General features: G+C 44.0%; 1 protein-coding gene and 1 long non-coding RNA gene across 2 annotated transcripts in view; one reads left to right on the top strand and one right to left on the bottom strand.

Annotated features, from left to right (window-relative positions):
- The window catches only part of LOC138525781 (putative gastrointestinal growth factor xP4), a 47,285-nt gene that overhangs the window by 4,450 nt on the left and 17,433 nt on the right, over positions 1-25,402 (top strand). Inside the window, exons 2-3 of the mRNA XM_069635989.1 lie at positions 12,537-12,686; positions 22,768-22,911. Coding sequence (XP_069492090.1) covers positions 12,537-12,686; positions 22,768-22,911 — 294 coding nt within the window. The remainder of the gene's footprint in view (positions 1-12,536; positions 12,687-22,767; positions 22,912-25,402) is intronic.
- LOC138525785 (uncharacterized) overlaps positions 1-25,402 on the bottom strand; it is a 62,761-nt gene that overhangs the window by 32,410 nt on the left and 4,949 nt on the right. The window contains exon 2 of the long non-coding RNA XR_011283431.1: positions 21,137-21,173. This is a non-coding gene — a long non-coding RNA (uncharacterized lncRNA). The remainder of the gene's footprint in view (positions 1-21,136; positions 21,174-25,402) is intronic.

The raw sequence follows: 25,402 nt of genomic DNA, 5'->3' as shown, positions 1-25,402 counted from the left end.
ACATCCTGGAAGCCAAAATGGAAGACTGGGTGATAAATGTTGCCGCCTTAAAAGATTACGTACAAGGACATATTATGGAGAAAATAAAATAGCACTGCACTACCACATTTCTCAGCCCGCCATCCCCAGAATATATGTGTGATCAGAGACCTTATGATGATACCTCAATCCCTTCATCCCCTCACGACCAACTTGTATAAATCCCCAATTCCCCACAATAAATATTCACTTGTGCTACCCCTTCCCTTTCCTAACAGTATGTGTGAATGTGTACACACATATGTTGCTATTGAAATTGTGATAGTTTACACATGTGGCTTCTCCTTTGTTTGCAAAATGCCATTATGACTCAGTGGCGCACAGTACTGGTGGGAATGACTGCATGTAAGGAAAAGGTAGGTGTCCTAGGGACACCGCGCCTGCCCGGCATATCAGCAAGCACAATGAATGCATATGTACGACACCCCTACGACCCACATGTCCACATCTTGTGAACTACCTACAAGTAGTTGTGGGAGCAAACGTTTCCTGGCGATACTGCCCCTCTCCAGCATATGCGAAGAAACTTGTGACAAAGTTTAATTATTTGAAGCTGCCCACCCACGCCCTACAGGTAGCTGTACACATAAACATCCCACCTGCTGCACCTTATAAACACCCAGCTCCTCCCAAAAGGTTGGCGCACTTGTGTCACACTGTCAATAAGTCCACAGATGCAACGGTATGCATACGATATCTATGCAGATTGGCACAAATTATTTCAGCCAAAATGCATCCTCCACACAGCCATGCCCATCGAGAACATTTGCAACATCATCATGCGACCGCAACCACGCTGCACCTGGGCCCTTATTTGCTGACAGGAGGCGAACCCTCGGACAGTGGAAAAGTGCAGTGTACTGCAATGTACAGTGTGTTATTGTGAAAGTACACTCTTACAAACACTTCACAATGTGCTATTGCTCATCTATGTGTTTGGATGAACAATATAGTCCTGTTTTCTTGATGGAAGATCTCCACTGTGCCCCTACAAAAGGCCACACCCCACAGTTCTTCCGCAATGTGTTTGTACCTTTTCAGAACAGAGTAGCTGGCCACTTTAGTTTGGAGCTGTATTTGATGTCGGACCACATCTGCTGTGCCACATTACCTTTCAAAGTAAATGCAACCATGTCTGCCCACCTTACTACGCACAGTAATGGAGAAAAGTGTCAATGTCCGTTCCTGTGAACCACACCTTCCGAAACGAAAATCCCCACTGTCCCATTTCCATGGGCAGCATGCTGAAAACAGAAGTATGTGGCACGCGCGCTTCCCCAAGTACTGCGAGGGCCACAGCCCACTACAGCATAATTAGTCCTTCTTCTCTTTGCACTATGTTGTATGCAGCACATCCTCATTGGCTACTGTTCAATAGTCACATATACATCCACCAATCAGATTGAAAAGCTCTCGATGTAACCTTATCAGCTCGGTACAACACTCCTCTGCATACACACCACACCTAGAAACGTTATTCCGCAATCCCTGCACAGTCCCATTTCCATGCCCACCATCCTCAAAAGCCCCAGATGAGGCTTTCGAGTTGTGTGCAGACATGGGGGAATAAATTGCAACCAGGGTAGGAGATTGCGTCATGAGTGGTGGCTCTCAAAAGAGCATTTTTTGTGGGGGTTTTTAGGTGCTTCTAGAGAAACACCTTTATTTTCACTTTCGGATTTCTTCTCCTCCTCATATTCATACAGTAAAGTTTTCAACGCCTCCTGCAGATGGGCAAATAAAAGGGCATCAGCAATGGTGGACAAAGAAATTCCATTTGGATGGAAAACATCTGCATTTCGATAATTAATGATGTCATTGTTGCAGAAGCACATCCCACAAGGGGGCACACAATGACATGCTTGTGTTGATGAGACCCCTTCCAGCATCTGACTGTGAACAACATACATGACGATAGTCCCATACTCTTCTTGGTGGTATGGCTGAGACATCACCTGGGCAGTGGCAAAAAGCCTCTTCACAGCATTCATCAACCTCTTCAGGTGATGGAACAAACGTTAACAACACATGCAACCGAAATGCATGCGGACAAACCTGGCCACTTGTCTGCAAAGTGCAATCATATTGCCAAAAGTGCAGACTTTGACAGCGCACCACAATGCGTCCACTCATTCCAAACCAAAATCGCAATCAAAGTGTCTTTCCTGGGCATACTTGTGGAGATCTAACACAAAGGCATCACCCAAAAGGAACTAAATGCGTTTCTCCATGTCGGTCCTCCTCACTACGCGGAGGAATGAAAAACAGTGTGACCAGTCCTTCCTGTGTACCACACCCTCAGGACCTCATTGGACATTCCATACAGTGCCATTTCCATTGGCCACCATGGTGAGAAATGTCGATTGTGGCACGTGCGCTTCCCCAAGTACCGCGAGGCCCACACACCAGTAAAGCAGGAGTAGTCCTTCTTCTCTTTCTACTATTTTCTGTCCACCACTACCTCATTGGCTACAATTAAATAGTGACACACGCATCCACCAATCGCATTCAAGACGTCATCATCTAACACTGTCAGTTCTGTTCAACAGTTCAAATGTACCGATACACAAGATTTCTGCATCCACATACATCCACATGGCCACCCAGGATATGCCTCATGTAATCCTGAAAGTACAGCGGAAGCCTCACAATTTTCATGCTAGTGAGGGGTGGGGGCAGAAAGAAATTTCAAACAGGGTAGGGGATTGGGTCTTCCGTCGTGGCTCTGAAAGGTTTTTTTAACGTGATTTATGCAACCTTTTTTTGTTTTTTATGTTTATATGAGTTTCTGTTTGCTTCTCCTCACATTTTTACCAAGTTGTGGTCAACGCTTTTTGCACAGAGTAAAAGAAAATGGCATTGCCAATGACGGTCAAATAAATGCCATTTCTACAAAACCACTGCATATTTTGCAACCTCATAATCTCATAGTGGGTGGAGAACATCCCAGCAGTCCGCATAAATTCACAAATGCATCTGTTTATAATACACCTTCAGACCTCTGGCTGGGGACACATTACACTGGTATGGTCCCATACTCCTCTTGGTGTTATGCATGAGAAAATGACCTTAGCAGTAGGAGAAATCCTCATCACTTCATTCAGCAACTTCCACAGGTGACAGAGCAAACGTCCACATGACATGTAACCCAAATGTAGACTTCCCTAATGCACCACTACAACATCAACAGTAGTGACAGAGGCCACATCCCGTGGAAACTGCAATCATACTGACTGCCCCACAAAGTGTCCACTCCTTCCAACCCAAAATAACCAGCAACGCCTCTTTCCACACAACACCTGTGCAGATGTCGCACAAAGGTATCACCCACGATAAGCACTGTGTGTCCCTCCAAGTCTACCAACCTCACGACACAGTATTGGGGAAAAATGGTACCGCCCCTCCTGGCAACCACACCCTGAACACCTGATTGGACAATCCCCACAGTTCCATTTCCATGGCCACCATGCTCAGAATGGCAAGATGTGACACGTGTGCTTTCCCAGCTACAGCGAGGACCACGGCCAAGTAAAACACACACAGTACTTCTTCCCTTTCCACTGTCATTTTTCCCGCACTGCCTCATTGGGTACTGTAAAATTTCCACACACGCATGCACCAATGACATCCAAAACCTCTGCATTCAACAATGTCATTTCTGTACAGCACTCCATACTTACCATTACAAAGCACCGCCAGTAAAAACTTCTGCGAAGAAATCCACGATTTCAGCATCCACAAACATCCACAGCGGCAGCCAGCACAACTTTTGGCATGCACGCAACAGTCTAGGCATTGCCCACACCCAGCACAATATAATGCATCCATTTATGTGAACATGTTGCCAGATACCAGAATCCATAAACGTGACATAGCCAGCAACACTTCCATCCAACCCCCACACCATAACACAGCCATCCATGATAACATATCACAGTTACCACAATCCACAAACACCCCTACCCGCTTCCATTCACAAACTATTGTGTCACTGCCAACCTAACCACAACATCTTCACAACATTGGCCCTACTGCACCCAATCTGCACACAGCATTGTATCCAAGCACATACAAGCTCAACTTCAACCATGCCCTCTTTCACACTGACAGTATGCAAACACTGCACCCAGTGGCCACACTGCAGGACTTCTCCCTACACCATCTCCACCCATACACCAAAAAATTTAGCATATTCTAACAATGGGCACACCCATGGAACCAACAATACACACATTTCAGCTCACTTCTGGTACTCTATCACGTCCAAAATGTGCTCCATGACAATTCTTTACAGATCACCACCCTCTGACTGATGCACAGTCAAAACTGCATTGCTGCAGTGGTTTTGCTGAAGGCCTTCAGCCATGCACCCAATATTCTAGGCCACACACCCACCACAACGTAATGCAACCATGCATGCCAACACGTGACCTACTAATACAATCGACACACACACCACAGCCACCAGCATTCCTACCCAACCTGCCCATCGTGATGCAGCAATACAGCAAAACATACAACAGTTACCACAATCTACAAACGTAACACTGTCTCAGCCACCCCTACCCACTTTCATTCACATACTATGGTGTTTCTGGCAACCGAATCACAAAATCTTCGCCACAATGGCCCTCCTCTCAGCACTCTAGTAACTGCACAAAACCAATGCTTCATAAGGCTGCCTGCATTCACCACACACGGTAGCCACCTATTCACATACCCGCCAATTGGCACAATATGCATGAACACTGCAGCCACACCACTGTCTTCTTCCACCTCATTAGATATATCAGACGAACCACTTCCCACTCCCACACCCTTTCCATCCCTTCTTCCCTCCAACACATGGCATAAACTATGTTTTCAGACCCTTCTGGCGCTGCACTGTCCTCCGATACACCAAGGCGGCAATTGCAAAAAATGTTGATGCACAGCATGCTTCCCTCCAGCCAACCACTGGCCGCGTGAAATCTTCGGCGACATCACGGCATACTGCAAGCCAATGAGACTTCTGTCTGCAGAGCTAACAGGGAAATGGGTCTGCGGAGCAGAGCCAGATATCACACATTTTTTGGGACGTACATTTCAGTTCTTTGCAACACAAGCACTGGTCAGATTTCCACCAAACACGCAAAAGCATGCTTTCAGAACCAAGCCCCCGCTCCTGCCACACATTTGGTTTAAATCCGTTCAGCCGTTTGCCCTGTAGGCATGTGCAACGTTTTTGCCCATTCAGTCTATGGAAAAAAAAAGTGGACCCCCCCTATAACTTTGCCCCCCATGTAAAAACCTCCCCAAACTTGGCAGAAAATTCAGAGTGGCCCATATACTTTTTATACAAAGTTTGGTGAGGATTCGTCCAGGGGACCGAAGTTATTATAAGCAGCCCAAAAAGAGGTCTTACTACTGGATGAGCAACTTAACCATAACTGCACGGCTGCTACCGCGGGCCCTGTAACATATATATATATGTATATATATATATATCGAAAAGACCAAGAGGAAAGGGGAACCGCACTCTCCGCGGACAGAATAAAGGTGCCCAAGTAAACAAAAAATAGCGCAGCTCAAAACGTAGGAATGGTCATAAGTGTAATTTAATGGGTAATACAAAAGTAAGATAAAAACACGGCCTCAAAGGCAGCAGCAAAAACAGAGGCAGGACGCCTAGAGGCACGACCCGCACACAACGCATTTCACGCTCAACTGAGTGTGTGTGTGTGCTAAGATAGTTAAGGGATTGCATGGCTACATCTGCAATCCAGATAGTGGGCCTCATTACACGGTAGGCGTTAAGGGTTAACGGTCACCGGTAAGGGTACCGGTGACCAATGTTCCCTCTAAACTGTGCACATTTGCACTTGCCCAGCTTCCTTCTGGAAGCCGCTCAGAAGAATTTTAGCAGCGCACTCAGAAAATTCTCACCTATTCAAGAAGATTTAATAAGGCACAAGACACAGCAATTAACTGAAATGTTCTTTCTCTTAAAATAAGCAACTATTCTTGATATTCTGCTAATTTGCATTACACTACTATGCACCTAAAATCCCTAGCAGCAAAATACAACACAGGTAGTAAAAACTAATATGAAAAACTGGTTCCATGAACAGAAGAATCTAACCAAGATATGCCTGCACACATTTACTAAAAACATTCCCTCCCCACCCATGACTCCTAAACCTGACTCTACCACACTTTCACCTTATGCCTCTGACTTCTGCCCGAGAGTACAGTAAGATACTGCCGGACAACCTTGACTCTTCCTCTCTCGGCTCTGTGAAAGGTTTGCAGACGTGTACCTACATCCACTTGTTTTATGTTTGTAGTAACATGAATAACGTTCACGCGCCAGAATTTCTGTTACTCATTGTGCCTAACCAAAAGCATCACCCACACTATATAGTCTAACTTTAATTTTATTGAACCCAATTTAATTGAAATGCTGGAGTTACTAAAAAACATGCAACCTACTAATTGTCCTCGGGAAATGTTCCCCTCTAAATATATATTGAAGCATCGAGAATAGTTTGCGCCGTTTCTTTGTCGGTTTGTCAGTTCTTCCTTTCATACCGGATCCATTCCTCACTCGATTAAAAATGTGGCAGTTACCGCTCTGCAAAAAAAAACAGGATTGGACCCGTTGGATGCGGCTGATTTAAGACCCATCACAAATACTTTATTTTTCCTGAAGCTCATAGACAAGGCATCTACTACACAGCTGCAATCTTATGTACTTGATACTGGTAAATTGCACGCAAAGCAATCAGGCTTCTGGAGTTTCCATGGAACCGAGACAGCATTGTTGGATTTACAAACACACATGCTTGGTCAACTGGAACACAGCAAGTCAGGGCTGCTGATGCTGTTGGATCTATCGTCAGCCTTTGACTTGCTGGACCATAAAATCTTGCTTGCAAGGATGGCATCTGTTGGCGGACTCTCCAATAATGCCATCACTTGGCTTAGATCTTTTCTGGAGGGCCGCAAGTCACGTGTCCATTGGGGTGACTGTGCCTCCGAGCCACATACTATAACATGTGGAGTTCCCCAAGGGGCATGTCTCTCTCCCTTGCTGTTCAACATTTACATTCTCCCCTATGTGTTGAGCTGGAATCTCTGGGGATCTTTTTTCTGTAATTACGCAGATGATTTTCAGTTGGTATTGAATATAACTGGGAACCATGATGTTGAACAAACTTTAGCTGTAGCCTACTATGTCATAAAACAATGGATGTCAGCAAACTGGCTCTGCTTAAATGCTGCTAAAACCGAGTTGATGCTCTTCGGCTCTCAGCATGCTCAATCTAAATTAAGTCAAAAATATGACTATTTTACCATAAAAGGTATTCAAATTAAAATAGTGCAGCAAGTCACGACCTTAGGCACTTATATGGAGGACAGTCTTGATAGTGAGGCACATGTCACAGCTAGCACTACCAACACCAACTACCACTTAAAGGTACTTAGACAAGTAGCCATGCTAATATTGGTGGTATAAAACTTTCAAGGGCCGTGAAACTACCATGGGTGGACTATTGTAACGCCTTACTGGGAGGGGCCAATAAAGCTGATATCCAACAGTTGCAGAAGATACAAAATGCAGCTGGGCGGATCATCTTTCAGATGAAAAGCTTTGAACCCACTAGTGCTGCCAGAAAAAACTCTACTGGCTCCCGGTGGCAGCTCGCATCCAATTCAAACTGCTCACTACATGCCACAAATGTATCTTTGGAAATGCTTCTCTATATTTGAAGGAGAAGATTAACCTCTATCAACCTAAGAGATGCTTAAGATCCACTGAAGTGTTCCTGTTGGCATTGCCATGGATAAAAAGATCTTGTGGTTTAGGGCGGGCTTTCCATGTTCATGGTGCTCAAGCTTGGAATGCCCTCCTACCACAGCTACGAACGATAGAGGACCATCTTGCCTTCCGCAAACAGCTGAATACAATTCTGTTTTACTAGGATAATCACCGAGTCTCACGTATTACTTCTGTCTTTCGGCGCCTGGATGCCCGTGGGCTTTGGCGTGTTATAAGTCCAATTAACATAACATAACATAACTACCAGCTCAAATATCGGATACTGACTGTAAGTAAGCAGGCTACTTGGATGTGTAACCAAATCCCATACTTCCTCTTCTTTGTACATATGTCACGCAAGTGCTTTGAAGCGGCCCACTTGTAAGTTACCGCATTATGAAACTCAAATATTAATTTGCCCTCTAAAGAATTTGAAAAGACAAATGTGATGTTCAGCGTCTCCTACTTTAGCATGACTAACATTACCCTATAAGTAGAGAGCAACATTGCAATATCATTTACTTAGCCTACAAGGTATAATGGGTATGGACTATGCCTGGGATTACTCGTCCATAGATTCATGGCACCGGATATTCAGAGTGGAGAATGCTTTTCACACAATCTGCATCATTTCCAAGTGTTCAGAGTTCCTTTGGGTATGGACCTTCACATTATATGGTAACTCGCTTCTATAGAAAAACAGTTTCACTGAGCACTTGTGTTAATCCCACACAATGATATAAAGGTGGGGTATGCTGCAAACAATCTTGTATGCACTGCAAAAGAATTGTGTACATGCAGAGTCATGACATTCTTAAAATGCACATCATATGTTGAGGCATTTAAATATACCTTGCTTGCAAAGTATTTTGGGTCTGCAAATATCCCAGTGAGTGTTTACTGCTACAATCCTTCATTTTGTGCAGTGCTCTATCAACTAGTATTGGAGGCAAGCACAGGGGCTGGGGAAGGGTATGGGTGAAAGCATCACTCCTTGCAGGTGATGAACAAAGCAGCAAATTTCAAAGACCAGGTCAGACGTTTCGGCAGTACACTGAAGGAAATATGTTGGCTGTTTGCTAAAGGATAGGAAAGTCTAGTACCCATCCGGACAACAGCACCTTCTTTTTCGTTCTATGCTACACTGCTGAGGGCTTTTCAATATAACCATGTGTTCTGTGTGTGCAGTCTCCAGCATCTCCCTGCATCTTATTTAACTGATCACAAAGAATTACAGAGGAGGGATCCATAGTTGTAGAAGAAGGCACTAAATCATTTGTATCTCTGATGTATTGATGCAATTAACTTAAACGGAATGTATGTGTGGTTTTCTTCAACAGGGCTCCATAATAAACCTCAGTAAGGGTCTTGTTTAATTTTATCTAGGCTGTGGTGCGGAAGGGTGGGCAAAACTATACACTTTATTATGTGCCAAGTCATTTCACTCCCTATGTCAGGGGGACAAGCAGGGCTCTAATCAGATGTTGCTCCCTACTTGGAGTCAAATGATTTTTCAGGGAGTAAAAAAGTAATTAGCTTTGCCAATAGGGATACTTTCTGCTTATTAAAAGATGTTCTTTCCCCATAAAATTCCATTTGAGATTGGGCATTAATATTATTAAAGTTACTTCCTTCCTATGCCACTGCTCTGCTGGTCACTAATTTGAAAAAATATCAGTGGAGCTTTGTGGGTTGAAGCAATGATATGTTCATTGTTTCTTATTTTTGTTAGGAACATTTCCCTTTTTTAGGGAGTAAAAATGCATGGTGCATATATTTCTTATTTCTAAGGATGGTGTTATCACGGTACGATGTCCTTTCCTCGCGGGATGTTTTTTTGCAGGGTTTTTTACTGCAATTTTTTTTCTAAAAACCCCATCAAATTTTTTTTTTTTTTAATTTATTCATGGAACACCTGAATTTTATCAAAGTTTCCATTGCAGTTGGTTAGTCCAAGTCTAAATTTCACAGAGACCTTCCTCCGGATGTACCGATACCTCTAGGGTGATCAGACAATTCCCTCTTCTTCTTCATCCACTGGACAGGTTCCACTTCCTAAGAGGGCGTTGGTGCAGTTGTTACCGCATTGATCTGCCGGAATGTTATTTCAATTACGTTCACCATAGCCACCGTCCATCTGGTGGTTTCTCCGGCTATTAATCTGTTCCATAGGTCGTCTTCTTGTTTCATCCATGGATTCAATATCAGAGGTAAGAGGTAGGTAGATCTGATTTGTTTGGTATTAGTACAATCTATTACAAGATGTTTCAGGGTTTCCGCCACCTCCGCCTTTTTACATAGACGGCATCCCTTTTTGCCTGTAGCTCCCCGGATGGTTAGGATTTCCTGTGTTAACAGTAGATTCAGTCTAGCTTTCATGAAAAGAATTATTTTTGCTTTTTTCCAGAAATTTAGCACAGTAATTTAGCGTTTTTTTCAATTTGTTAAACGTTGGAGGGAGATGAGTTAGGAGTTTGTTCTCTACTGCTTTCTCAATCGTATGTATCCAATCCATTCATCCATTTTTGGTTTGATTCTAACCGGATTTTCTTTAAGCACTAAATCTGTGCGTGCTATTTCGGTTAGCTTCTCTTTTCTATTTTCAGCCCAACTGTTAAGGGCTTTACATTTGCCACTTTCCAGTTCATCCTTGATGATGTTATATGCTGGTAACGTGTCCGCCAGGATTATTTTTCTGTAGAATCTCATGGCACTTTGGTCGACCATAGATAAAAGAGACACTAGGCCCAGTTCTCTTCTAATGGCTGCCATGGATGTTCGAATTTTTAAAAAAATGGGGGGTTGGGCGGATCCCCCTCAAATATAATTTGAACAAAAATTTGATGGTATTTTCACAATTAAAAATCGCTGTAAAAAACCCCACGAAAAACCATCCCATGATGAAATGACATGGAACCATTATCACTACCCATAGGAGAACGTAATGTGGATAGTAAGCAGAGGCACTTGAATTTTGGATCATCATATTCTAAGGTGCAGTTATTCCGATGCAATTATAATCCGTACACAAATTATTAAAAGCATGTTCTCCTGGCCCTTGGATTACTTCATTAAAGTGGCACTTGAACTCCTTTAGCATGTTTTTGACACGTTGCTTTTAATTGCCATTAATCCATCGGCAAATGTATTCTGTGTGAGTTTCTTGACATCCACATTAGTTATGACAAGAGATATTTGAGGGCCACAACAAGGGTCGTTGCTCGCAGCAGTAACAGGCTGACAAACCAGCCTATTGAAGGAGTGGAACCCACCTATCCCAACCCCCCACCAAGAGCCAACCTACCTAATGGTCAAGGAACAATAACGCACCAGCCTTGAAAATGATCCCTTGGGTCGAAACACGTGTCGGTTGACCACAAGATTATCGCATCAAGAATAAAATTCCCTTTTTTTGAAAAATCAGAATGCAAAGAAACATTTCTTTAAGAATAAATATTGTTTGTGCGTGATATGTGGGAACACAACTAAGAGATATTTGTATTTTTTAATACAAATTAGTGATTTTCCATTGGCATAAAACATACAGGGCCTCATTAAGTCTTGGGGCGGTATCCTGGTGTAAATCTGCCAGAATATCGCCCAAACAAATTACTGTCACTGCCACTTGGTCCGGAGGAATTTCCACCAGATTACAACTGGTGGTGGCGGTGTAATTCCCCATTCATATTGAGTCCATATTGAGTCCGTTGGAATAAATGTGTCTTTTTGGCGGGATTACCGCACTGGAAATTCTGATGATTTCGGTATTGAGTTTGAGGGTTTACCACCAGGATTTTTCCTGGAGGAAAATCTTCCACTCCAGGCCCGAAATCGTAATTTGGCGTAGTGGTAAAGTTGGCGGCAATGGAGTTGCCGCCAACTTTACCACTTACCGCCAAACTCATAATGAGGCCGATATTTTTCTCTGCGCAGAAGTACATTTGCAAGGTACTGTGGCAGATACTGAAGTCTTGGACTGGTTATTGAGTTTTCTGTATAATCACATATGACACATTTTATTTTAGCCCATGTATTTGGAAAAAGATTTTTAAAGAATTGCAGTGGCTGGGTAGAGGAAATTCCTTTGCAAACTCTCTTCTGCGACGGTAGCTCACAAACTGGCTTACCTCATTAGTCAGTTGCGCACATGGAAAATAATGTGCGCACAACAGCCAACCGGTTCCGCACATAGAAAAAAATAATAAGAGGGAACATTGCAGGTGACCGTTAACCCTTACCGCCTTATTACGAGGTCCCTTTGCGGGTTGGTACTTTAATGCCTGCTTTTAGGAGGCGTTTAAAAACGAACCCGCAAAGGGACCAGGGTGCTAATTACGGTACCGCAATTTGCGCAACCGTAATTAGCACCTTCCCCATTCCCATTATGCCCTATGGGGCAAAAATGGGAATGGGCAAGGGCAATGGAGGAAGGGGGAATTACCGCCCGCCAACCTTAGAATAGGGCGGTAATTCCCCCTTCCTCCAAGGCGGTGCCGGTAATTTACCGGCATGGACCACCTTGGTTTACCGCCTTCCGTGTAATGAGGCCCAGTGTTTCTCTTAAGCATGACCCTCCAAAGAAAGATCTTGCATATAAGTGAAAAGCAAAAGTTTCACTTTCTTACATTAAAATGTCTCATTTGCCTATAATATCAAAGAGTGGAAAGGTTCTTATTATCGTCACTTTCTGTTACAGTGTTACATCATCAAGAATGCTCCGTGGCGGTAAAAGAGAGAAGAGAGTGCGGCTACCCGGGCATCAGCGCCAAGGAGTGCAAGAAGAGGAGCTGCTGCTTCGACGCAAGCGCCGCTGGGACCATTTGGTGCTTCCACTCCCGCAGGGCAGGTAAACTAGCTGCCATTACTGTCTCTCATACTTTCTCACCCCAGAGAAGGCATTATTAATCCATCAGAGAAGGCATTATTAATCCATCGCTGTCCACTTGTTCACCACAGAAAAGGCATTATCAATCCATCAATGGCCGCCTGCCTAGGATGAAAGAGTATGTGGGGTAATGAGATGTTAAAAGTTTCTGAGAGTGTTTTCTTAACAAACCCCCCACCCCTCGATATGTGACTGTTGTTGCGATTACCTACTTGGAAAAAAAGAAATGAATATTTGTTGATCAAAAATCCCTCTGTTCTTCTACAAATATATTGACACTAATTCTAGGAATGTTTGCCATTAAACATTGTTGCAATAATTAATTATTGATCCGGTCGGATCAGGTTTTATTGCTTTTAGTACCCCTGGTTTTCAATCTGAAAACCCAGGGTGCTGGCAGCAATGTATTTTGTCCGAAGGAATGGGATCGCTTGCTGCGTCATGGTCATTCAAACAAAATGCTTACAAGATGGCTACCATGGAGATGGAAGGCGGGAGCCCCTTTTCCATTTCCATGGCAGCCTAGGAAGTGGCGGTGACAGTGATACCACCACCAGAGAAATAAGGTAAGTGGGGTGGGGAGGGGTGAGGGCGAAGGGACGGTGGGAGAGGGAGGTAAGGGAAAATGGCAGGGCAGGTGCGAGCAGCCTCCACGTTTCTCAGAAAGCGGGCATGGATCGTGGGATTCAACCTGTGAGCTGAGCAACCTGATTGGCTGTGACACACACCCCGGATGCTAATACTTATTCTTAGAGGGTGTTCAATAAGTGATGAGTCTTGAGAGCCTGAGGGATACTGATTTCTTCAAGCTCATTTAGTAAGTGGTGTATGCACATAAGTTCTGGGAAGTATTCCTTATCAAATTTCCATGGGAGAGCCAGCTTGTCAGAGCTTTCCAAAGCCAGATCAGAAAGAGAAGAAGTCCACTACTGCACACAGCCCTCTAATGTAGCCCGTCTTTCAATGGTGGATGTGGAGACTAATCTGAGGAAAGCAACGGGTCGCAACAGATGTGGAAATGTTGCGTCAGCAAACCTCCCGTCCACCGATGATTGGCCAGTTCTCTTCCTGCCCACTTGATATGATACGATATAATGTGGCATTACCAAATGGGGTTGTGCGTTTGCTAATTCTTATGTGGAGGAACGCGCCACTTTAACTATTACCCTGTCTGTCGAGGCGGCAGTCAGACAAAAGCAGAACCCCTCCTCCCGAAGGAAGAAAAAGTGGGGGCAGCACAGGCCCCTGCTGCTTAAACCCAATGGCCACCTCGGCAGCAGGCAGCTGAAACAGGCGAAGATTGACCGGGAAAGTACTACAAGGAATGGCAAATAGGGCATTAACAGCAGATTACAGGGCCATGAGAGGAGAACACCAGTCACAACAAAGGGGGTGCTGGAAACTTGAACATATCAAGGGTGTGGGCTGGGGAGAATTTGTTGGTAGAAAGGAGATGGGAATGCCGGTAAGGGAATGCTGTGAGGGTTACCCTCGAACGATAAGGTAGGAAGTAATAGAACGTAACTGTGAGATCATGATATCTCCCCCTTAGGCAGCAAACCCAAATGATGCTGGAGCAGCTGTACGTGGGATGTGAGCCTTCCTTTTGCTGGTGTCTTTTGCAAAGTTACTTGCATTGCTGTACACATTCACTGAGCACACATGTGCTGCCCTGGGTTAGACAGATGTAATGGAAGGTCGCAGGATAGAAGGAAGACCATCCGGCAAGGTCTGTAGTGCTGGGCTGCTGTTGATGAGATGCGTGGGCTTGACTTTGGGTGGGTTCAAATAATAGGGCTGTGCCCGACACATTGGAGGTCTCAAGGAGTAAGAATGTGGAACCCTTCCAACAGCAGCTGCCAATCACAACCTTCTAAAAAGCAGCAGACAGACTACAACCTTTGAAAGGGCACTCATGTGTGCTCAGTGAGGAAGCACCTGTATGTAGAAACCACAACATGAACAGCTGGTGGTTGGGTGCGATGTGTGACCACACACGAGCGTGAGTAGCAACATCTACCTTTAGATCCTGCCGACGGATACCAGACCCATGAGACCTCAGCAGGAACAGGGTGTATCAGGCAGAGTAGTGTGAATGCGTGTTAGAGTTGCTGAACAGGGTTTGAATGGGGTTGAGGGGGAAGTCCGCTGTGCATGTTTAGAGTGTGCATGGCATGGAGGTTGGATCTGGAATGCTGGGGGTTGTTGGAAGCAGATGACTCAGTCAACTGTTGCTGAGGAGGAGATGGGTGGCATTGGTAGTGTTGGGGAAGTCATTCTATTTTCATTGTCATCCTCCAATAAACATGTTTCCATCTGCATCATGGAGTTTTACTATTAACATTCTTCAGGTTTAACACCCATCCTATAAAAGAGAGAATTGTAGAGATAAAAATGCCCTTCCTTCTAAATAGAAACCTTGACTCTATGACAGGGCAACTATTTAGTCTAGAGAAAATGGTTTCAGCAGTTCACAGAGAAGGTGGACAGCACAGAAGGGGCGCCTGATGCCGTGCAGTAGCCTGCACCAGAACTTGCGAGGGATCAGTAACAGAAAATCTGAGGGCTGACCCAAACTTCACCCACCTACCTGTGGCTGCAGTGAGAAGCAACAGGCTTAGTGGCATAGCCGCCATACCCAGGAGAGAGCTGCAGTAGCAAAGAAGGAGACGCTGACCCTGTATCCAACCATTATAGGGGAAGGTAAAGGGGATGATTGGATGATTGGCCCCCAAGTTATCAAAGCAATGTCATTTTAGGGGGAAACAAAGCAACACCTGGCATAGCTTCTGAGACACCGGCCTACCTCGGCATATCTTGTAGTGTCACTAACAATGTGCTCCATTTCATACTCACTACCCTTCTTAGCACAAGCTGATCTATGGATGTAATTGAATGTAGACCGCTACCTTTGAGTACCGTGGCATTGTGGTTGGAGCTCTGGACTCAGGCAGGCAGCCAGGTTTAGGATTACGAGTTTGGCATCACATATCACTTGGACATGTTATGGTGTGATTTCCCAATATCTGCTCTCTAGGTTGGGGTTTCTGCCTCGGAAAGGGACTGTCAGAAAGTTAATGGGTTCATTGGGACATTAAGCTGCTTTTGGTACAACTTCTTAGCCATGATGTATTTGTATGAAAGCAGATTGCAAAGCTAGTGTCTTAAAGAGGTTAACCTAATGATACACCTGCCTTTGATTAAGCTCATACTTAGGGACCTATCTTTGCTGAAATTAAATGTTCAGAAAAATGATTTCAATGTATTGGAAATATACACTTCCCTACACTTTAAATCTATTGATGCTGACTTCTGTAAATAATACCGTGCACAGGTGGGTGGTTAGCCAGTGACATGCTGCCGGCTACCTACAGTAAATGGTTGGAGAATGTGACTGCTTTGTGTTTCTTTCGTAAAAAATAAAAAAAGACATAGACAACTAGAAACATATTATTATGTTTTTATGCAAATAATGTGTGCAAAACTGTAAAATGTAATATGCATAATGTTAAAAATGTACGAAGAGTCGAAACGGGGTCAGATTATAGAAATGCCCAAAATGTTGGCTTTGCCAATACTTGTTTCATTTTCAGACAACTTAAATGGTAGCAGATCACACATCAGCAGTATTTTCTGACTTGCATAATTTCTGTCAATATTTTGGTGTTGTCAGCAATATCGCTACTTTTTACACATGGGATTTTCGCATGTATTCTCGTCTTACTTTTCACCCAACTAAAGTTCATAAGCACGATTGACCGCTATGTTTTAATACCACCAGCTTTGGGCCTTTCTGCGGCACTCTAATGGAGGGCGCAGGTACTGGGGACTTGGCAGGAATGAGCAATATTTATTACACCTTCTGACTAACAGCATAACTTGCCACAGCAGCATTGCTGTTAATTTGACACCTCTCTGCTATAACCTGTATGATATTATATGATATGGCATTTATAACGCGCCTATACACAAGTGTTTCAAGGCGCAAAGTGATAGTGGAAGTAACTTGGATTTGGAAGCAATTAGCATTAAACAAACCTTTATCATCATTTACTCAACCCTCAGAATAAGGACATCTCTTCTAGGGGTAGGATAGTATTTGATGAAAAAAAACATGCTAAGACAACAGTCTGTGACACCCTGTCACCCATTTGTGAAAGTGGGAGTGATATGGATTTGGTAGTAATTTACTGCACCATTGCAAAAAACACTGTTGCATCAATGACACCCAGTGAATAAGGACATCGCTTGTTAAGGTTACATTGTATGAAAAATAGTATCCAATGACAATAAGCTGCGCTTGTATCATATATGAAACGTGATAGGCAAATCTGGTGTTCTACCACTGTACAATGAAAATACATATTTTCATAGCAAAGACTCACATGGAGAAATTCCTTTTCACCTTTCCTTCTTGACACTAAAACAAATAATAGTTCAATATTATTTTGTAGCCTGAAGCCCCCTCCCCCAACATGCTTGCGCTAGCAGCCCTTTTAAAACGCGCTCCTGCAGTGTATCTGACTGCATTCTCTCTTTCATCCACAGCTAGGGGTAGCTATTAATACCCCCCCTCATTTTATTTATTTATATTTATAGAGCGCTCTACAGCCCTCGGGCATCGAGGCGCTGTGACGACATGGATGAAGGCATGATTCAGGGTTACAATAATGCGGCCCCACAAGGGTACTTAGTGCAAAGTGATCGATTACATAGTGATCACATACATTAAAAATTACAAGGAAGCATACAATGTGTGCAGCCGCTTATGGTTGTGCCAGAAGACCAGTCATACAAAGAGCCTAGTCTTAGAGAGTTCCACTTTGTAGTGTGGTACCGCTCTTTGCAGCTCCTCCTCCATCTCCTTACCTGCATTCTGTAATCCGCTGCTGCTTCTACTGGCAAAATAGGACCGACTTCTTGGCTCCTGCTTATATCTGTTTCCTGCTGAACTACTTCCGGGTTACTTTGGGAATTTGAGCACGTTCCCTAGGGCGTCCAGAACAAGGGGCAGACAGAGCTAAGGGCTCCTGCAGTTATCTTTTTCTGCTTTATTCTATGTCCCCTGTTAACCTCTGTTTGCCACTGTTTGTCAAAAACATGACAAAAATCAAGCACACAAACCACATTCAAATCAAACTCCAACACAGCACTCCTCTTAAACAACTAATCATGTACACTCAACTGACACGTCGCACCTGCTCACAAGCATGAAATCAACTGGCTTATTAGCACACACTCCCAAGGCATATTCTTTCTAACAGAAATATGACTCAAATCCCACCCAGCTCCTATTATCTATGACATCCTTCTACCATGCTATCTCATCCACCACAGAGAAAGCCCACACAAACAAGGAGGTGGCATCGCCGAGATTTACAAAGGGTCCATCACACTTAGCAACCACCCACACACACACCCATACATTTCATTTGAAGTGCTCACTCTGACTTGCTCGCCTCCATTACATCCACACCCCACCCTTATCCATCTCGTTTAGCCCCCTGCAAAAGACAATCCCAACTTCCACACTGACTGCACTGACTTTGCAGCTAACAACCACAGCTCCCCCGGCACCAATATCAACCTTGGTGATTTCAACTCTGTTAGATCCCCTCCAAACAATAACCCCTCACTAAAGATTATCATCATTCCACTCATCCTCTATGACCTCACAAAACGTGTCATCTACGCACACACACTCAGCTGGCAACACCCATGGCCTTTTAATTTCAAGCAAAATAATTTATCTGCGGAAAATCAAAATGGGTGTCACGGTCTGACCATTTAGCAATCACATTCAAGCTCTCTTCACCACACAGGATTACCCAACCCTATTGCCCCAGCCAGACAAACCAAACACATTACAGACACAGGGGGTCATTACGAGGTAGGAGGTAACCATGCCGTTATTAGCGGCATGGCTACCCCCTTACCGGGCCGGGTCCGGGTTCCTTCAATGAGGAATTAGTGGGCCATTCCGACCTTGGAGGGCCTGGTAATTCCTCATTCAAGGAACCCATCCCTATTCCCATTTGAGTCCCCATAGGGCTCAATGCGAATGGGGAGGATGCTAACAACGGGCCCATTAATAATGGGCCGGTTGTCAGCATCTTGGTCTGCTCGCGGGACCCGCTAAGGACACCTGGATTTAGCAGGCGTCCTTAGCGAGTTCTGGCAAGCAGACTCGTAATAGGCCGCTAAGGGGTTGACGGCTCCGGCACCGTTGTTAGCATCTTGTTAGCATCTTCGTCTGCTCGGGGGACCACGCTAAGGACGGCTCGTTTTACCAGACGTCCTTAGCGGGTTCCCGTGAGCAGACTCGTAATAGGGCGGTAAGGGGTTGACGGATCTGGCACCTTTACCGGCGCCGTTAACCCCTTACCGTCAGGGTCAGAATGACCCCCACAGTCTTCTTTGCACCGCTCATACTACCCCCACTGTTCCCCATGCAAACATCCCTCCATTCCCCTCAACAATTACAGCACCATCATCACACTGGCCCTCGATAAAATTGCACCCCTCAAATCACAAAAATCCTGAAAACTGCCACCATGAATCATGGTTCAACAGTTCCCTCTGCTCTATCAAGTATGAATACAAATCCAGTGTCCCACCACCAGGACACCATTCAAACACTGCTGCATCAAATACAAAACAGCCATATTCCATGCCAAACCCACACACTAACTCCAAGAACTCCAATATACTACCAATCGGACACATACACTTTTCGACATCATCAAGTTCTTCTCCAAATCATCATTCACACTTTCCACAGCCGCATCCACTTCAGTATGCAACTCCCACATGGACTACTTGAACTCTAAAATACACATCAGACAAGTCCTCGCCTCTGTTCTCTCACATCCACCCCCCACATGCCACCACAGGGGACACCTATTACCCCATCGACAGAGACACACCCATGACCCTTACTACCAAAGAAAGGCTGCACACTAACTTGAAAATGCAGATCCTGTCTCTCAAATGGTGCTATCCACTCTCCACTCAAAACTGGAGAAATCTTCCCCTTCCTTAAAAAAGCGTCTCTTGACCCCACACTCCTCAAAAACTACCACACCATCCTATCCTGCAATAAATCGTCAGAATCATGGACACTTCATCACAACCCAACTCCCACAACACATCACCACAAACAACCTCCTCAACCCCTCCCAATCTGGCCTTCAACGTGTACACAGCACAGATACTTCTACACTTCACTTCCACAATATCACAGCCATGGGGCACACATCCCTACTCCTACTCCTCGTCCTCTCAGCAGCCTTGTACACCATCAACCACACCATTCTGATTCCACTGACCATCCTTTCCCACAGGATGAAACTCTCAGGCACCATCCTCGACTGGTTCATCTCCTTTCTCAATGACAGAAAACACGTTGTCTTCATGCCCCCTCATCAATCTCACCCCTGTCAAGAATGGGGTCTGGCAAGGATCCTCCTCGTCTCCACTCTCTCTTCTTCAACCTATATATAGAATTCCTTGGGCAGACCCTTAGCAAACACAATGTCCGTAATACACAGGTGACACACAAATATACTTCCACTGCTCATCTCCTTCACAACTCCACATATTCGAAACCTGTCTCTCCACCATCTCCACCATCACCACCGGGATGGCCACCCACTTCCTCAAGCTCAATCCTCCCAAAACGAAAAGCCTTCTGATCTGCCCCAGGCACAAATCCAACCTCACCCCCTGGGTCAAAGAACTCACAACAGACAACCCTCATCACACCTGTCAAATCCCTTGGCTTCACTATATGCCCCATCATACCCCACATAGCTGCTGTCCCCAAAACATGCAATCTACAACTGCACCTCCTACACAAGAGAAGACACATCCTTCACATTGACAACTTCTGCACCGCAGTCCAAGCACTGGTTCTGTCCAATCTGGACTATGGTAACGCCTCCTCACTTGACTCCCCCAGCACTACCCTGGCCCCCTGCAAGCCATACAAAACGCAGCAGCAAGGCTCACATTCTCCACCTTCCCAAACATTTACACATAACCACAGCTCTTTCCCAGCTCCACTAGCTTCCTTTACCCAAGAGAATTGTGCTTAAATTACTCTTCTGTGCTACCGCTTGTCTATCCCAATCTACCACCCAAATATGTTGCCCTTGTAAAGGGCAACAAGACCCTCTGAGTAGGGCCATCGCTGAACAAAAATTCTATTTAAATGCATAAATAGGCAAATAAATAAATAAATAGATAGAGGAAAGAATGACTTTGGTTCAAGAACTGAGATAAAACGTGCACCCCTGTACACTCAAGTGCACAAGATGTACTTTTAATTCCATACGTTTCGCTTATTCCCTTAAGATTTTACATAGGGAAGGTTTTACTAACAATTGTATATAGTTTAGAGTTTTATTCACCTGATTGGGTAACATTACATACTGTAGAAGTCAGCTTCTGGAAAAGAAAAAAAAAACATTAGGCTTGCCTTTATCTGTGCTTTTTGTCTTAATCCGGCACAAATTGTGTTTACAATCTTTGGGATCGTAAATTTGCTGGCTAAACCAGAAACTTTTCAGGAAAATCTTGGATCCTCCACTGGGTTCTCAGTTCTCTGAGTGACATGTTCTTATGAGAACACTGTGATGTGCAACTCTCAACTAATTCACTAATGAGTGTGACACTGTGCTTGCTAATGTAAATCGTTTGACACTGTGCTTGCTAATGTAAATCTGGACAGAAATCTCCTAATTGACAATACTGATGCTCTTAAAAAAGGGGTTTATTCGATTGGTGCAAGGATAAGGCAGCAATTTTGAGCTATAAACTATGTTTGGAATTTTGGAAAGATTCATAAGTTCTATGATTTTTTGTCTAAATATGTCATGACATTTCTGAACCCAAGGTTTCGCTTTTATATGGGTTTTAAATTGAATGTACTCAGCACTCTACAGATATGGAGTCTGATTCGAAATATCCTTAAAGTCGAAAGGCATTGAAGATTGTGTAAGCTTCAGTCTGCAAAAGAAACCTTAAACATCTCCTAATTAATTGTGCTTCTACTTATGAATTACATGCTTCTTTATTTGGGCGATTTTTCTATTCTGAGGTGTCTTTGGGGAAAGTTTTTGGCTACAATTTTAAACGTAAACCAAACTTCATGAATTATAGCATTTATTTGCTTTTTGATTATTGTTCGTTCTGTTTCAGGTGAAAATGTATATAATTCAACAATTGCTCTGCTTTGGCATTTCCTACATGTACTTCGATATGACAATATTTGAATAGCTCATTTGATATTAATGAATTGTTTAGTTTTCTTTCCTTCTTTTTGTGTATTAAGGCTAATGGATAACATTGATATCTGTATCATTTTTAAAAAGTTGTCTAAAAGTTTTAATAAACTAAGACTGACATAAATTAAAAATAAATAAATATGGCTCCCAGTTTTCTGTTTTTACTGATTTTTACATATAAATAGAGACAAAAAATACTCTATTTTACTTGTAAAAACATAAAAAAAGCAGAATGATTGAGTCTTGATTAGCTCGTCAGGTTGGCAGTTATTCCTTGCAGGCCAATGGAGAAGCTAAACACATTATTTGTTGCTCTTTGAAAATGTTTAAAGGGCACAACCACATGAGGAGCAGCTCCTTGTTTTTAAGGTGACAATGGATCTTGGCTTGATGTCCAAAAACACAGCTTTCAATAACAGGCATCAAAGGGCAACATTTTTTATTTGAATATATGCAGAAAAACGCTAGTTGCAATTTTTTTTAACAGAGCAAATATAAATGTGTATAAATAAAGATAAAATGACAAAAGAAAATATATAGCTAAATACAGGTGGAAATGTTGAAAAATTAGATACCATACAAAGGAGCCTTATTCACAATCAAACACATTCAGCAGGCTCATAATGCTGGCTGCTTCTGAATGTATGTTTGTTTTCCAGAGTAGTAAACTTGCTCTAAACTCTTTCCAGGGGAATGTTGCCTATGTGAATACTTTGCTTGCTCAATGCTTGGGGAATTTGCTTTGTTTTAAACAGATACTGAACAGTGCGCGCTGAGCCTCAAGCAGAGGACAGATTGTGGCTACAGTGGCATCAGTGCTGAAGAGTGCAACAGAAGAGGGTGCTGCTTCGACTCCAGCAGTCCTGGAGGGAACTGGTGCTACTATTCCCGCATACAAGGTAGGGGAGCACATGCCCAGGTGGTTATTTCAGCATTTTTAGTTTTGGCTATAAGGTGGTGCTTCACCACCACCTATAGGCCGAAACTGTTGCAATAGAGTACAGCTAGGGGAAGATGGCATGTGAGGGGGTAAACAATGTTTATAGGTGTTGTTTGGCTATTTACCTTTGACTACCTATTGCCATGCTAATCCATATGGCCATTCCCAGCCATTTCCTTCCCCTCTTCGCCCAAAACACACGCTCCTGGGATCTCTTTGAGCTACCTTTTTTTTTATTAAGCCTTACCATCAAGAATTGTGCTCGAAGTGCCTGACAGCATTTTTCAAAGCAGTCTTCTGAGAGTTAATGACTTAGTTGAAGCTGTGATGGTGTTACTCATGTAATAAACATGTCTTCACCAGGTCTGCCCTCTGTCACTGGATTTATAAGCACTATGTGTGTCATTCACTGACGTCCTGTTAAAAACAAGTATAGGCAAAGCCATCCGTTTTGGATTATGTATATGCATTATTTTGGGATTTGCCATCACTGCTATTATATATCCAGGTGCTTGCACCATTTTCTAGCAGTTACCATGTATGACCAGTTAGCACCATCACGGCAGGGCCTGCCAAATGCCTTTCCAATGTCTACACAAAAGCTACAACTATTGGCATTGGCAATGATTGTTTTCATTGTTTCCAGTACATGGTCATTTGTGCCATGTTACCATAATAGTAGTAGTAAAAGTGACACAATTTGATACTTTGACCGGTCAATGACATCACAGGAAGTGGCATCATATGATTGAACACGATGGCAGGCCTATGCTCTTTTTCATGCGACATTCAAGATGGCGACATGTGGCCCCCAGGGCTACTGCGTAAGGCATTAGGTATTCACAGAAATTACTCTAAGGGCCTGATTCACAGATGCTTATTTTCAATGGCGCAATGCCATAGGAAAACGCTCTGTGAATCAGGCCCCTGGTCTGCATAAACAATTGCTGTGTATGACCTGCGTGACATTCTTTAGCCTAATAAAAGTGACATTGCCTCTTAGCTTAACAGCACAGGTGAATAGACATTGTAAATGTAATTGTTTTCGGCTGTCTGTTACACTTGACTCCCCCCCCCCCTTGGTCTCCTCTTTCTTAAAAAGCTGCTGAACAGCGATTTCATCAGGAAAGAGGTCACCTGACTGAAATAATCCTATCCACCTTCCTGCCAGATCTCCAGTGCCCTGCAGTGCTGCCCACACTTCAGGGCCTGACTTTTTATCTTGAACAGGTTCCTACATGGGTATCATGAAAGGGGAGAGGGGGAACGCAAGATAAACTGTTCCAGGATTCCCCAAAAATCAGTGGTGTCTGCCCCCCGGTAGGCGGGCACCACATTTCAGCCACATGGACTGCTCAACGGTACCAAGTAGCATGCCTGCAAAGAAAATACAATGCATTCTCAGCACACATTGAAGGGGGCCTTAATAAGGAACGGGTCAGCCATTTTGGAGACAATGCATCTCCATAATGTTCTGGTCAGAGAAGATCTAGGTGGGGAAAAAGGACAGCTGTAACTCTGTTAGCACTAGCTTACTGCTGCATTACCGCACCACCGTACTACAAATTTAGTGGTATGGTGGAGAATTTTCCTCCATCAAAATGCTGGAGGTAAGGGCCCCATTATGAGTATGGCAGTGCAGGAAAAAGCATTACAGCACTGCCGTACTACAACTTTGGTGGTGAGGTAGAGGACCTTCATGCAGCATAATGCTGGAGGTAAGGGCCACTGTATTACTGCTGCATTACCTCACCGGCAAACTACAACATTGGTGGTAAGGGGGTAGGATTTTCCTGCAGTATGATGCTGGAGGTAAGGGACACTGCATTACCGCCTGTTATACCACAACTTTGGTGGTAAGGGGGAGGGCTTTCCTCCAGCATAATGCTGGAGGTAAGGGCCAATGCATTACTGCCCCGTTATACCACAACTTTGGTGGTAAGGGGGAGGGTTTTCAGCATAATGCTGGAGGTAAGGGCCACTTCATTACCGCCTGTTATACCACAACTTTAGTGGTAAGGGGAAGGGCTTACCTCCAGCATAATGCTGGAGGTAAGGGCCACTGCATTACCACCCTGTTATACCACAACTTTGGTGGTGAGGTGGAGGATTTTCTTCCAGCACAATGCTGGAGGTAAGTCCTCCACCTTTCTGCCCAAAAATTAAAAAATCAGCTGATTTACTGCCAGCAGAATTACCCGCAGCGGTAATTCAGCCAAACTCCCTATGGAGTCTGATGGACTCCAAAAGATGGGGACTTCACCCCCGACCACCACTTGTAATTTTGGTAACTTCGTTTGGCAGCATTTACCACAAAATACCGCCAAACCTGTAATGAAGCCGATAATATCTAAAAGGGAAGAAGAGCGTGTGGTTCTCAACGCAAACTGCAACTACCGCACTCTGTGCGTGCACATGTATTTCTTTTTGAATCATCCCAATGTATTTAC

This window comes from Ambystoma mexicanum, chromosome 7p, assembly GCF_040938575.1.
Source record: "Ambystoma mexicanum isolate Mex_15411 chromosome 7p, UKY_AmexF1_1, whole genome shotgun sequence".
NCBI lineage: Eukaryota > Metazoa > Chordata > Amphibia > Caudata > Ambystomatidae > Ambystoma > Ambystoma mexicanum.
This window is presented reverse-complemented; position numbering and strand designations above follow the sequence as displayed.